The sequence below is a fragment of the Balaenoptera ricei genome, chromosome 16, assembly GCF_028023285.1.
Source record: "Balaenoptera ricei isolate mBalRic1 chromosome 16, mBalRic1.hap2, whole genome shotgun sequence".
In the NCBI taxonomy this organism is placed as follows: domain Eukaryota; kingdom Metazoa; phylum Chordata; class Mammalia; order Artiodactyla; family Balaenopteridae; genus Balaenoptera; species Balaenoptera ricei.
Genome location: NC_082654.1, coordinates 16,923,763 through 16,937,180, shown reverse-complemented (window position 1 = coordinate 16,937,180; position 13,418 = coordinate 16,923,763). Strand labels below are relative to the sequence as shown.

At 44.9% G+C, this 13,418-nt stretch overlaps 1 protein-coding gene across 8 annotated transcripts in view; it reads right to left on the bottom strand.

Moving 5' to 3' along the window:
* NRAP (nebulin related anchoring protein) overlaps nucleotides 1-13,418 on the bottom strand; it is a 69,735-nt gene that overhangs the window by 30,376 nt on the left and 25,941 nt on the right. For all 8 annotated transcript variants that reach the window (XM_059901121.1, XM_059901123.1, XM_059901115.1 and 5 more), the window contains 9 exons: nucleotides 12,212-12,310; nucleotides 10,853-10,957; nucleotides 9,415-9,522; nucleotides 9,072-9,173; nucleotides 7,234-7,431; nucleotides 6,522-6,626; nucleotides 4,023-4,121; nucleotides 2,826-2,930; nucleotides 1,570-1,677 (listed from right to left, as the gene is read on the bottom strand). In XM_059901121.1, coding sequence (XP_059757104.1) covers nucleotides 1,570-1,677; nucleotides 2,826-2,930; nucleotides 4,023-4,121; nucleotides 6,522-6,626; nucleotides 7,234-7,431; nucleotides 9,072-9,173; nucleotides 9,415-9,522; nucleotides 10,853-10,957; nucleotides 12,212-12,310 — 1,029 coding nt within the window. The remainder of the gene's footprint in view (nucleotides 1-1,569; nucleotides 1,678-2,825; nucleotides 2,931-4,022; nucleotides 4,122-6,521; nucleotides 6,627-7,233; nucleotides 7,432-9,071; nucleotides 9,174-9,414; nucleotides 9,523-10,852; nucleotides 10,958-12,211; nucleotides 12,311-13,418) is intronic.

Genomic DNA, 13,418 nt, shown 5'->3' with positions numbered 1-13,418 from the left:
TAGCATCTCCTAAAGGAATTAAGTATCAAGCCATGCAAGAAAGTTAAAACAAAGCCATACAGCAGAATCCTATCAGAATTAGTGTCATAAAAAGCTTGCCTCCTTAGAACAACTGATGTACTTCCTTTGATCAAACAGTGAAAAAAATTATTACTACTCATTATTTCCTTTTACACCTGGACTGCCAGAAAGCTCAGAGCTAAACTGAAAGTTCAGCTATAGAACCGTCTTTTCAATTTCCTGGTGAAATTCTATCTTGTCTCTATATTATTTGAGATTACTCTTTCTGGGTTTATTTTTAAGTGGCCTGTTGCTTTCATGAAAGCCATTTTATAATCTTTTTTGATAACAGTGAGAATATTATAAATAGAAAGTTATCACAAAATGAAAAAGACACAGAGTATCTAAAATACAACTGCTGTTTCAGAAAGAAGCTCAAAGACAACTGAGGTACGTATAAATATTTAGCAGTTACAGGGAGCAAAAGGGAGCACATTGGCTTGAAAAAGCACTAGGCAAAAAGTAATGAGGATCCAAAAAAAGAATAAATATAGAAATGCTTTGAAAACTGTAACAGAATACTGGTGTGTGGCATCATTTCAACATCATCATTACCGTGGCCATCAGGAGACTTGGGCTCTACTCTCAAATCTGCCAGCAAGAACAACGGTATCAATATCTGCCACAATTTATTGAACACTTACAATGAGCCAGGCGTGGTATAAATCTGTGTCACTCAAACTGCATCTGAAGACAAGTGCTGGTTTGTAAAATGTTACCAGTTGATAAGATAAGGGGCTTGTGTCATAACGGAAATCAACCACATTGCCAAGCCACTGTTTAGCTCAGCTGATATCTATATACATTTACGGATATATTTTCTGTATATATATGTACTATATATATATATATACACAATAGATACAGAATATATATACATGTATATATATTGGGGGTTTTTTTGGAAGCAAGACTTTCTCGATGAGGGAAGCAGAGTTTGACTTACATTCTGTCCTAGGCTCCTTATCTCACATCAGACTCATAACAGACAGCACTGGACTACAGAACACTTAACATACATCAATTCATTTCATTTCCTCATAACCATTTTGCAACTACCAATTTACCCATGAGTTAACTGAGATTTTGAAAGGTTAAACAATCTGCCCCAAATCACAAACTAGTAGGTGATGGAGTTGGGATTTTATGCCAAGTCTATCCAACACCAGAGCCTGTACTCTTAACCATCAGCAGGCCTCTACAACCTTAGAAAGTCACGGAATGTCTCTGGGCATCAGTTTATCTGTAAAATGAGTGATTTGGATTACCACTCACACTACTACCGCTCATAATAACAGTCACGACTTACCAAAAACCAGTGTGCAGCAGGCAGTGTGCTAGACAGTTACACGATTATCTCCCTGCAAGGTGGTCATATTTATCTCCATTTTACACACTAGAACCCTGAGGCTCAGAGAGACTATAAAAACCTGCCAGGACACTTTCAGACTCTCCCAGATGTAAATGTCGGGATTCGTGGTGTCGAGTACGAGTTGGGGACTGGCTTACCTCACTGGCCAGGTCCCTCTTGGCTTTGGCTGTCAGGAAGGCCAAGGAGTCAAGACGCAGCTCAAACCCTTTCGCCTTCTGCTTTTCCCAGCTGCTCTTATACAGTTTCTAAGGGGATTCGGGAGAAAAGAGATCATCCTCATGTGAGAGGGCTTCAATTAGACTCTTTAATGACCTCTCCAAGAGGGAAACACCTATTACATCCTTCCACAGAAACCCTGAGAGCCAGAGAAACCTGTAACTTGAATACAACCAGGCCTTCTTGTTCCTGCCTTAAGGCCTCTTGCCACATAGGGCTTCGGCCAAAAGAGGAAGAAATTGAACTCCAGAAGACTTGGAAAATACTAGGCGTCTTCATGGAAGTCTTAATGACTTGTCACGGGTGGAATAACATTGCACAACACACAGCAGCATTTCTGAAAATTCCGTTCTCCGTCTCTGTCCACACACCCCACCAGCCCAGCAGCTGCTCCAGCTGCAGCCCTTTTTCTTTCCAAGCCCAGCCCCTAGTCCATGTGGGTCTTTTCTTTGCTCCTCCCATTTTCTGTCCCGCCCCCCACTTCCAGATTTCAAGTTCTTTCTTCTGGAAGGCTCCCTCCATTTCTGCATGTGAATCAGTTTAGCTTCTGTTGCTCCTTCTAATTCTCCCCTCTACCCATTCCTCGGATCAGGGCCCTAAAGACCTGGGAGCCAAGCAGAAGAGCCAAGAAAGGCCCCTCCTTAGAAGACAGAGAAGGAAAGTTGGAACTGTGCAAGCTTTTGCATCTAAGGAATAACTGCCCTGTGAACACTCCTCTGAGTGTTTTCCATATATCAGCTCGTTGAAGCCTCAAGGCAACCTAATGTGGAGGGGACTAGGAGTGCCCTCATTTACCAACGGGACAACCGAGAGCAAAGAAATTGGTTAAGGTTGCACACCTAGTAAGTGTTAGAAACAAGGATCAAACCCAGGCAGTTTGAAGCTAACGTCTGAGCTCTTATTTACTCCCCTCTTACGCTGTTTTAACTCCAGTCCCGGAATAACCACTTCCTCCTACCCCATCATATAGTCAGTGGTTCAAATCTCCCACCAGCTCATTCCTACCAAAGGCTGGCCTTCCCTCCCCCTAAAATACTGCTCACGAGCTGTTTACAATGACCAGATGTATGCAGCCTCAAGTGACACAGACACACCAACACGGCCGGTGGGTTTTGTGGACCAGGCGCCTACACGCAGGGAAGCAGAGCCCTGGGCTGCTCACTCCCTCTGGCTGTACCTCACTGAGATTGGCAGCGTTGGCTTGGGCCTGTAGGAAGAGAGGCTCGTCTTTGCTGATGCTGTACTGATGGACAGACTGCTCGTGCCCTGCCTTGTAGGCCACCTGTTGGGAGAGAGCACCGGGTCAGGAGCAGGAGGCAAGGGAGGAGGGTGGCTGGCTGCTCAGCTCTCTGTGTCTTACGTGGAAAGTCCGTCACCAGGCCACCCAGACCAGATGCTGCTGGCAGCGCGCAGGAAACGAGGCTTAAAGCAGGAGAGGTGATGCAGGAAGAAGCAGCAGCAGTGAGGAGCGGGGAGGAGAATGTAGCCAGGGGGCCAACCTGAGAACCCCTCTACGGTTTTCGCGTTCACACCTTTCCTTTGAGGAGGCGTCGACTTCCCCAAGCTGTTCCCATCCACAGTGTCCATGGCCACAAAAAATAACCCACCTGAGGGCTCAGATGAGCACAGGCTCCCCAGGTGGGAAAAATAAGAAGCATCCCCTGTCACCTGCACCCCATAACCAGACCTAATGTTTCCACAGGTACTGACACCTGGAGAGTGAACGGTAACCCAAAAGGCAACATGAGGGCACATCTTCTCTATGGAAACCATGTCCCTCCCGCTCTTTCTCTCTTCCGCCCTCTCCCACTCCCCAGCTTGAGTTTCCATGCAGTGGCTTTCTGCTGATTCTGAATTATGTTGATTGCATGCTTTCTGGCAGGTGTACCTGGACTTTTAGGAAGGAAAGGTAGGAACGTCCTGGCCAGATGGCAGCAACTACACCCGTTTGGCTGTTGACCACTAAAATGTAAATAGCATATGTGGTGTTTCGTTGTCCCACCTTCCACATTTGAGCTCAAGTGGGCATGAAATGCACACATCCTGCAAGCAAATGTTTTCCTCCTCTCTCCTGGCTCCAGAATTATGGAGTCTTTGAGAAGAGAGAAAAGAAGGAGAAAGAAAGAAGGAACTAGGAAAGACTGAAAGCTGAGAAGGAATAATGTCAGTTGACATCTGTCCTTAACAACCAGAGGAGAAGTGTAGTGGGTGAGGCAGGGAGGCCTGGAAGCCCATAGAAAGCCGGGTCCGGCCTATTTAAAGGAAAGGCTCTTCGGTCCCTGGATCGTGCATGGGCAGCACCTGCTGTTGTCCCCAGAGGTTCCCAGGCCCGTGACACAGCAGCCCGGTGGAGAGAGGGCAGCCTGGGACTCACCCCGCTCTGCAGCTCCTGGCTCGTCTTGGCGTGCTTCATCTGGGCACTGTCGGCCACGCTGGTAAACTTCAGCTCGTCCACCCTCTGCCTGTAGTTTTTCTGTTTCCAAAGAAAAGGGACCCCATAGCATTAGGATCGGGCTGTCCCCACCATCACACACGTGCACACACATGCATACCTTCTGTGACCCAAGCATTTCCCCAGGGGGGATGCTCCAGCTGGTCCTATAGCTTAAAGAGGACCATGCAGACCTGAGACTTCCAGCCCTGGTGAGCTTGTTTTAGTTGCTACTACTGAATGGGGACTTGAATTTTCCCTTCAGTGAACCCTGTATGTTACCATGAGCCCTGGGATGGATCCATTTTATAAACCTAGATCTGACATAGGAGAGCGAGGTGGAGGGAACTTGGACTTTACAACCATGAATCCCAAGGTCCAAATCTCCCCTCTACCTATTTTCGGCTTCACGGCCTTGGGCACATCACTGGATCACCTGAGCCCCTCGGGCTTGGACTGTACAATGTGGAAAACAATAGAAGCTGCTTCACTGAGGGTGGTGCGGAGGCTTCAATGCCACACTTCCCACGAGTGGAGTCCTTGGGCAGAGTAAGTGTTCACTAAGCTCGCCATCACTGTTATTCACGGTGCCATCAGGATGATCCAGGAAGTATCAGCTCTAATGAAGGGCAACGCCAAGAGTCACATTCAGAAGGTGGGTGGCAAGGTGGGATTTGCCCTCCCAGCTCTCCGTGTTCCAGATCACTGGGCTTGTCTTCATCATGTTGCCATCTCACGGCCACAATGCAACTTCGAATGTGTTAATTCTGTCCCCCCACGGGGACTTCTTGTCCTTCCCGGAGGTTGGTTCCTCTGTCTTTTCCATTGGAGTTGGCAAAGTTGATGGGAAAGGAAGCTGCTGAGAATGGCTTATGGAAGCAAAACTTCACGTGGTGGGGAGATCAGAGATGAGCAGAGCCCCCAGTGCTGTCAGCAAGAGGGTTGTCGATGTCAGTCGAACCCAAAATAGGGATTGGAATTGGAATATGGAAAACTCCAAAATTTCCTCCCTTCGGGAAAAAAAAAATCTAGAAAAAAAATTCCAAAGAGACTTGTACTTTTTCTTTCTCATTCCAGTGTGTTGAATGGGAAAACTCCTTCACTACGTAATTGAAGGAAGTCACGTTGCCCCTTCCATGGCATCCCAGCCTCTGCACTGGTCAAATCATAAGTGTGTAGGGAGGAGCCAAGAACCCACCCTGCCCAGGGCAGAGCAGGGATATGAAAAAGGCAAAGGAAATGATACCTTCTTGCCCCTTGAGGAGCTTGAAAATTAGTCAGTACAGGAAGTGAGACAGGAACGGGCATTCCTAAGGCAGAAGGTCCCCTTACTGCACCCCATCCAAGTCAAACGGGGTTCGGCTTGCTCCACCTGGATTTCAGTTGGTCTCACAGAAGTTAAGTAATGAGAACCCTCCTTATTTATGCACTCTAACTTTCAATGTGTCTGTATCTGAGAGAAGGATGAGTACAGTTGAAAAATGAGAATAAATTACAAAACGTGCTTTGGGGATTCAATTTTGTTTAATAGTCCGGAGCTGGGGCATTGGACCAAAATACTGGGTACAGATCCCAGCTCTGCCACTTACTGAAATGTGATTTTGTCTCTCACCTTTCGCAAATGTAAAATGGGGATATTAATAGAATACTACTAGTGTCTAGTCACATAGCGATAATAAATGTGAGCAATAAATGATCAATAGGTATGTAATACACTCAAAGTCATCCATGAATGATAGCAGTGGTTACATAATTAGTATCAGTCCATAAATGGCAGCTGTTATCATCACTATTATTACCATATGAAAGAGAAATGCCAACTCAGCCTTCCTGGCACCGAAATAAGAAACCCCTTTGGAGATCCCAAACAGAGCTCCCGAAATAGTCCCATTTCCAAATGAAATGTCCTTCAAAAGTCCTCCTCTGCCTGTTGCCAATGCCAGCTCTACACGGTATAAAGAGAAGCACAGGCTTGGAGCCACAGGGACTTTGTAGAGTATCCTTTCCGACTTTCTCATTTTTATAAGAGAAAGAGGATCGGAAGGGTTGAGTGACTTGCCCGAAGTCTGCAGTGAGTTTAAGGCACACGCACAATGAGAACGCTGACCTCCAAACACCAGATTCTCTGATTCAGAAGGAATCACACACTTCTTACACAACAAACATGTTTCCTACGTGACTAATTGTATACCACAACTGTTCTGAACGAGGCTTTGGATCCAACTACTGCTTTTAGTTGGCTTCTTACAAATACCTCCCTGGGAAGCTTAAGGGTATGAAAGTTAGTTCAGGGTGTGCTATGCGTGCAAAATGAAGAAGTTCTCTTCTGAGTCTCACTCAAAATAAGCCTGGGGATGGGGGAGGAATCAGAGGGAAAGATGGCTCTCGGTGGTGACTTGGGCTGAGAAGGATTAGAGGCTGGGGGGCCTGGGCTCAGGTTACCTCGCTGACCAGCTGTCCAGCCTTCTTGGCCTGCTCCAGATTGAGACTGCCTTCCGTCAGCCACCCAACTCCTTTCATCCACGAGAGGTCGGCCTTGTACTGCAGCTGCGAGAGAAAAACCACGCTCTAATCAGACACATGGATGCGGATGGGGCAAAGTTAACGGGAGAGTTAGGAAAGCCCTCGATCCTGTATTTGTCTCCGTGCAAGAGCTGCTCTCCATTCTGTTATAGTCGGGCAGCAGAACTCTGCTTGTGGGTAAAGCCACTGGCTCACCTTGTACTCAGAAGAGGCTCTTCTACCTTAACTCTGAAACACCACCGCCTTACCAAAAAGAGGGCTTTTCAGACTTCTTGCCTAAGGATCTCATCTGCCAACCTGCTACACTTCCCAGATTTACTTTTTAACACTTACCAGATTTACCATTTTCAACACTTGCTTCCTCTTTGCTCATCCCATGGCCAGCAACATCTTGACTTTCGCAATAGCTCTGAGCCCCAGTCCTCCACCCTCTAGTCTCCACTGTCTTGACTCACTCTCTATCGCTACCTCCCCATCCATCCTCCCTGGGCCTGGCACATCTCCAGAAATTCTTCTTAGTCCTCTGAGTCACCTAATAGACTCAGGCACAGTTTCTAAATCACTCTGAAACTGTCACTGTATCCAGTTGCAAGAGATGCGTGGGTAGAACTGGCGAAGAGCCAGGGCTCACCTCACTCTGGAGCCCATAGGCTTTCTTGGCCCAGCAAGTCTTCATATCTTCAGGCAGCGCGGTGTATTCATGCAGTTTTTTCCTGTACTCCAGGTCACTGGCCAGAGCTTGGGCCTTCTTAGCATGCCTGATGTTGACCATGTCCATGGGCAGGTGAAAGTGGGTCTTACTCTTTTCGAAGCCTTTCTTGTATTCAACCTTGAATGCACCAAAACACGCTGTATTACTTGAAGCCTGCCTTGGCAGGAGTGATGTGAAAACACAGGAAAGAAGGCCAGGTTTCCATGAGGAATTGGCACTCTGGACAGTGGCACCTGTCTGTCCAAAGGATGTGACCCAAGTCTTGGCTCTGTAAGGTGGTGGCACCTGGAAACTGAGGTTTCACACTACTTTGTCTCTGGGAGGAATGCCTCCTAACTCTTTTTTCCCCAGTTGCTCCAGGAAGAGAACACCCTACCCATGGTTTCTGTAGAAACTTTAAGAGGCAAAATAACAAAGCTTGGGCTCCAGGGCCAGCCAAGCTTGAGTTCAAATCTGATCAGCCCTTTGTCAGCTAGATGACCTCTAGAAAGTCACATTACCTCTCTAATGGCTCATTTTCCTTGGAGGGCTATTGTGATAAGTAAACAAAATAGTAGCTCAAACCCACTTAGCGCAGGGATGGCATATAGCAAACACTTGATAAATGTTAGCAATGAGGATGGCAATGAGGATGGATGGTGTGATGATGGTGGTGATGGTGTTTCTGGTGATGATGGTGATAATGATGGTGGTATGGTGATGGTGTGATGGTGAGGAAAGGTAGTACAGTAGAAGCAGCATGGTGCCAGTAAGTAAGAGTTCTAGGGTCTAATTCTCCACTCCTCCACCACTACCACTGACTACTATATGACTTTGGGCAAGTCCATCTTTTTTGGCCCCATTTGCTCCAACTGCAAATAGGAAATAATACCAATTTGTTCTCTGTCTAAACTGAAGCCAAATGCTTCATGACTATGCACATCATAAGGCTTGTTCTGTAGGCACAACCAAAATGGTGACCCAGATGCCAACACTCTTATTCTATTTCAAGCCCTGGGTCCTTAATGACTCATTAGGTAATTATATCTGACTGCATCATCAAAGTGGCATAAGCTGACCTCACAGCTTAGAGCAGACCATCGTAAAGCAGAAAACCAATGCCCGTGCTTCCTTTTTGCCTGTTTGGCATTGACAACGAAGTCTTAATTAGAAACCAAGTCTGACCTTCTGGCAGAACTTTCCTTCCCCAAAGGCTTCTGGTAAGTGACATTTACCAAGGTTAACCTCCAGCCATTACAGTTGTTTACAAGCGGTGTCATTTTGAGTGGTTGGAGCCTGGTTGCCCCAGTTGGTGGCTAAACATTTTGAATATCACGTGTGTTCGGACGAGAGGATTCATCCAGGACATTACCTCAATAAACAGGATGCTTCCTGTCTAACTCTCCCAGTAGAATTAAGCTCCATTAGGGAGGAACCAGTTATGTGTTGTTTGTTCTTACAGCCCCAGTGTCTCACACAGTACCTCACGCAGAGTAGTTGTTTAGTAAACATCTGCAGAGTGAATAGATGTGGCCGAACATCTTGTACCGTGAACAGTAGATGCCGGTCACCCTTAGGGACCACATGTTTCTCATCTACTTTAAAAGAACAGTATCCTTTGCCAAAATAAAGAAAGAGAAAACACTTCTCATGTAAGCCAAGAAAGAAATTACAAGTGGAAGTGGAAAAAATAACAGTGTCCGGCGAAGCAGGCCAGGGAAAAACTTTCAGAGCAGCACAGCGCTAAGTGAAGGTTTGGGGAGTAGAAAAGCGTTTACCTCACTGCTCATCTTGGCAACCTGCAGGGAGTGCAGAAGCCTCGTGTCTGTAGTTCCCAGGACTTTGCCTTTTGCTTTTTCATAATCTTCTTTGTATTTAATCTTGAGAGAAAGAGGAAAGTCGACTGTGAGAGAGAAACTTTGCCATCTAAGGGGCTGTGGTTTAACAGGTGCAAGGGGAACAAATCTAAGAAAACAACACCCAGTCTTTCTTGAACCCAGTGGAAGATTAAAGTATAGCGATGTTTACAGTGTTAACAGTCATTATTTTTTTCTGCGGGACCACTGACGTTTCACTGAAACAATTTCTTATGCATTTCTGAGTTAATGAGAGAAAACCTACGTTGCTAGCAAGCTCTCCAGAGGCTTTGGCGGCCAGCAGAGACATGGCATCCAGCTTCATCTCAAATCCCTTCCCCTTTGTCTTCTCCCAGCCTTCTTTGTACTTAACCTGACAAATAAGAACACAGGTGAATGGGAGTCACTATCCAGAGTCCTGCCAAAAGTTGAACAGAATTTTGTTTTTTCAATAACAAAGTCTTCTTCTGTTTACAGACCAGAATTTTGGCTGTTATCAAAGTGATAACATCAATTATTAATACAGTTGATTCCCTCACTGTAGGGTCATGCGGGGCAGTGCTAATGGGAGGGGGCAAAGAGAAGACCCATGGGTTCATCCTAGCGCTGTTGTTTCCTGATCATGTGACCTTGGACAAATCACTTTACCTCTTTGGGCCTCAGTTTACCATTTGAAAAAATAATATTATATTATCTGTCTCAGGGTGGCTGTGAGAATAAATTGTATACACGAAAACAGATAACCTAAGCACGTAAGGTGCAACACGGATGTAAGTTATTATTATTGCCATGGTAGTAACACCTGACTCTCTCTGTCTATCTGATACCGAAGCCCATGCCACCAACTGTGTCTCTGTAGTAAATGCCTCCAAGGGGTTATAACAACTGAATAATTCCATATGTAAAGTGCCTATCCCAGTGCCCAGCACAAAATAAGCATACGGAAAAGGTTATTCCTTCTTATTTATTTTTTTTTATTGAAGTATAGTTAATTTACGATGTTGTGCCAGTTTCAAGTGTACAGAAAAGTGATTTAGATGTATACATATATATATATATATATATATATATGTGTGTGTGTGTATATATATATTCTTTTCCATTAGGGGTTATTACAAGATATTGAGTATAGTTCCCTGTGCTATACAGTAGGTCCCTACTGTTTACCTATCCTATATATAGTAGTGTATATATGTTAATCCCAAACTCCTAATTGATCTCTCCCCATCCAAGGTTAGTTCCTTTTTACATTCTCCTGCCCTACAATTCCCATCTAGAATGAGAAGCCTAATCATAGCCTAGTTGTGACTCCTGGAAGAATCTGGTGATTAAGATTGGTCTTCTTAAAATTTAAATTTTACCCACACAGCAAAGCACCAGCTAGAAGTCATCAGGATGATGATGATGATGATACTGATGATGAGTGAGTGTGTGTGTGTGTGTGTGTGTGTGTGTGTGTCCCAGCACACATCATACATGTGCATACACAGTGAGAATTCAATTGCTATGATCAATTTAGCCCCGTGCACTACCACATGCCATGAGACAGCAAAATTCAAAATTATAACCTGATGGGTGCCTCTGATGAACTTCTCCATGGACAGAAGAGCCCCTGGTCCCTGTTTTGCTGGACCATCCTTGCATCTTCATTTTCACGTCTGTGCATAACCCTCACCACGTTCTCACCCATGCTGCTTGCTTACCTCACTGAACAATTCGGCATTGGCTCTGGCCTTCACTAGCTGAGGTACATCCTGTGGCAATGTGTAATTCAACTTATTTTTCTCATAGTCAGCACGGTAATTCACCTGTTGGATTTAAAACAAACCTGCAGGGTAAGTGCATGGTTTTTACATGGGCAGAAGGAGAACTTTGGAGAGAACACTCTCTTTTTCACTTTCTTTTTGTAGGCCCGTAGCCCAGAAGGAGTTTCCGGAAAAGGCCTTTTACAAGGAAGCCTGTAATTTTAGGAGTGTTTTAAATTAACAGATTGAAGACCAAATGAAAAGTCAGACAACTCAAAGGCATGCTCAAAGTTATGAGTTTGCAAAAGATTTCCCTGTGGCTACCTCACCCACTGTCCTCTGAGGCACTTGAGGGTATGAAACTTATTTTTTTAACTTGCTGCAGTTCTGAACCTCTTGCTATGTGCAGGGTAGATACTCAAAGAGTAATTATCAAATGCCTGCCCCCATTGGAAAAAAGCCATCTTAAATCACACACAAAAACAGCCAACCAGACATTATATGATTCTCAATGGAAGAACACAGCATCATCTGAGAAGCAGTCTTGCCCCCAAATTAAACCTGAACCTGATCAAACCTATAGCTCCAACTACTATGTTACAGGCATTTGGAGGCCAGAGGAATACATGAAGTCCACAATGGTATGCAGTCAGCAAAGCTCAGATGTGGGAAACGTTATAGGACAAACAGTTCAAGTTCTTCAACGAACAACTTGCAAGAAAAGAAAAGTGATAAAGGGAAAACTTCAAGATGAAAAGAGTCCTGAAGACATATCAACCAATCACAAAGTGTGGACCTTATTTGGAGCTTGATTCAGACAAACTGTAAAAAGAAATTATAACCTTATGAGACAATTGGAATGCTGAATGCCACCTGGACGTTGGTGATGTTAAGAATTGTTGTTAGTTTTTTGGTGTGATATATTAAAATTGTATGAATACAATTTAAATTATTTTTATCTTTTAGAGATTCATTCTAAAATATTTATAGATTTAATTATACAATACTTAGGATTTTCTTCAAAATAATATGGAGGGGGGAAGTGGATAGGCATATAGAAGCAAGACTGGCCATGAGTTAGTAGTAGTTGAGCTGAGTGATGGGAACCTGGTGATTCATTATGCTCTTCTTTCTACTTTTGAATGTATTTGAAATTTTGTATAATAAAACATTTAAATCAAAGAGAGTCATCTCATGGTTGTAATAGGACACATGTCACCATCAGTGAAAGTCAAATCTTTGGGGAACCAGATATCCAGACCCTGCAAAGCAATTACAAGTGTCCCATATCCCGCTGGGCAGGGGCAGGTCACTTACATGACTCAGTTGCTGGGCATTGATTTTGGCTTGAACAATCTGAGGGGTGTTGGTCACAGAGCTGTACTTCAGCTTGTCAATGCTTTGCCTGTAGTTGACCTGGGTGCAAAGAGGCAAAGAGACACAAGAAGACGTCATTTGTACTTTTCTCTAAGATTTACTTAGCTCCCTCCCGCTCAGCCCTACAGAGCCATGATTCTCAAATTAGCAGAGAAAGAATCAGATTCCAACTGGAGACCAAAAGACACTCCAGGCCAACAAATGGAAAAACAGTCCACTGAAGACTGAGTGACTTAAACAGGCAGCTCATAAAAGAGGTCAACTAAATGGCTGGTGAACAGAGGAAAATGTGTTCATCCACATCGTTAAATCAGAGAAAGGTGTTTTAAAACCAACAGGCTCCCGGCTAGGCCCTTTAGTCAACTAGGCTTTGGCTCTGTTTGCAGCAGTCGGATCACCATCAAACACCCCATGCATGGTCTTCATGCCTCTGTTTAATTGTCCAAAGCCCAAGGCCTCTCCCAGTATCCCACACAGTGTGGCAGCTTCTTTAGGCCTAGCTTCTGCCTAAGACCTCCATGCCCCTTCCCTGCATCCCCACTAGCTATTGCCAACTCTGTCCAGACCTCCACCTACTGCCTCTGGCCATACTCCTCTGGCAGCTGGCTCTGCCCTCACGGGGGTTAGTACTACAGCCAGCACTGCACTTTCCTACCGTTTTCTGTCTATCTAAACTAGACTCTGATGTCTTTGCCATTCTATCTGACTGCTGTCACCTCCCTGGGTGACAGCCCACCTCAGTGAGTCACAGACCACTAGCTAGATGGCACTAGGCTGGCACTAGTCAGTGTTTGGCCTCATTGTTGGGGAAGTAGTAAGGAGTGGTGGGGACTGGGGCGAAGGGCAGCAGCTACCACTCAGCTCTAGGAGATGGTAATCCTGCATCAAAGTGGGGTTCAGAGTAGACAGATAGTCCAATTACTCCAAAGAAACCAGAAATCTATATTATTATATAAATTCTTACACTTTTTAAATGCTGGAAAATAGTGCAATATTTTAAAACCCAGTGACCCAAGTGAAACAGACCCAAGGACCAGTTGATACTGCATCTCTTCCTTGTATTCACTCCATTCTTGCCTGTCCCAACATCAGCTAATAATAATTATGGCTAAAAAATAGTACTTACTATGTGCCTGGCACTATTTCA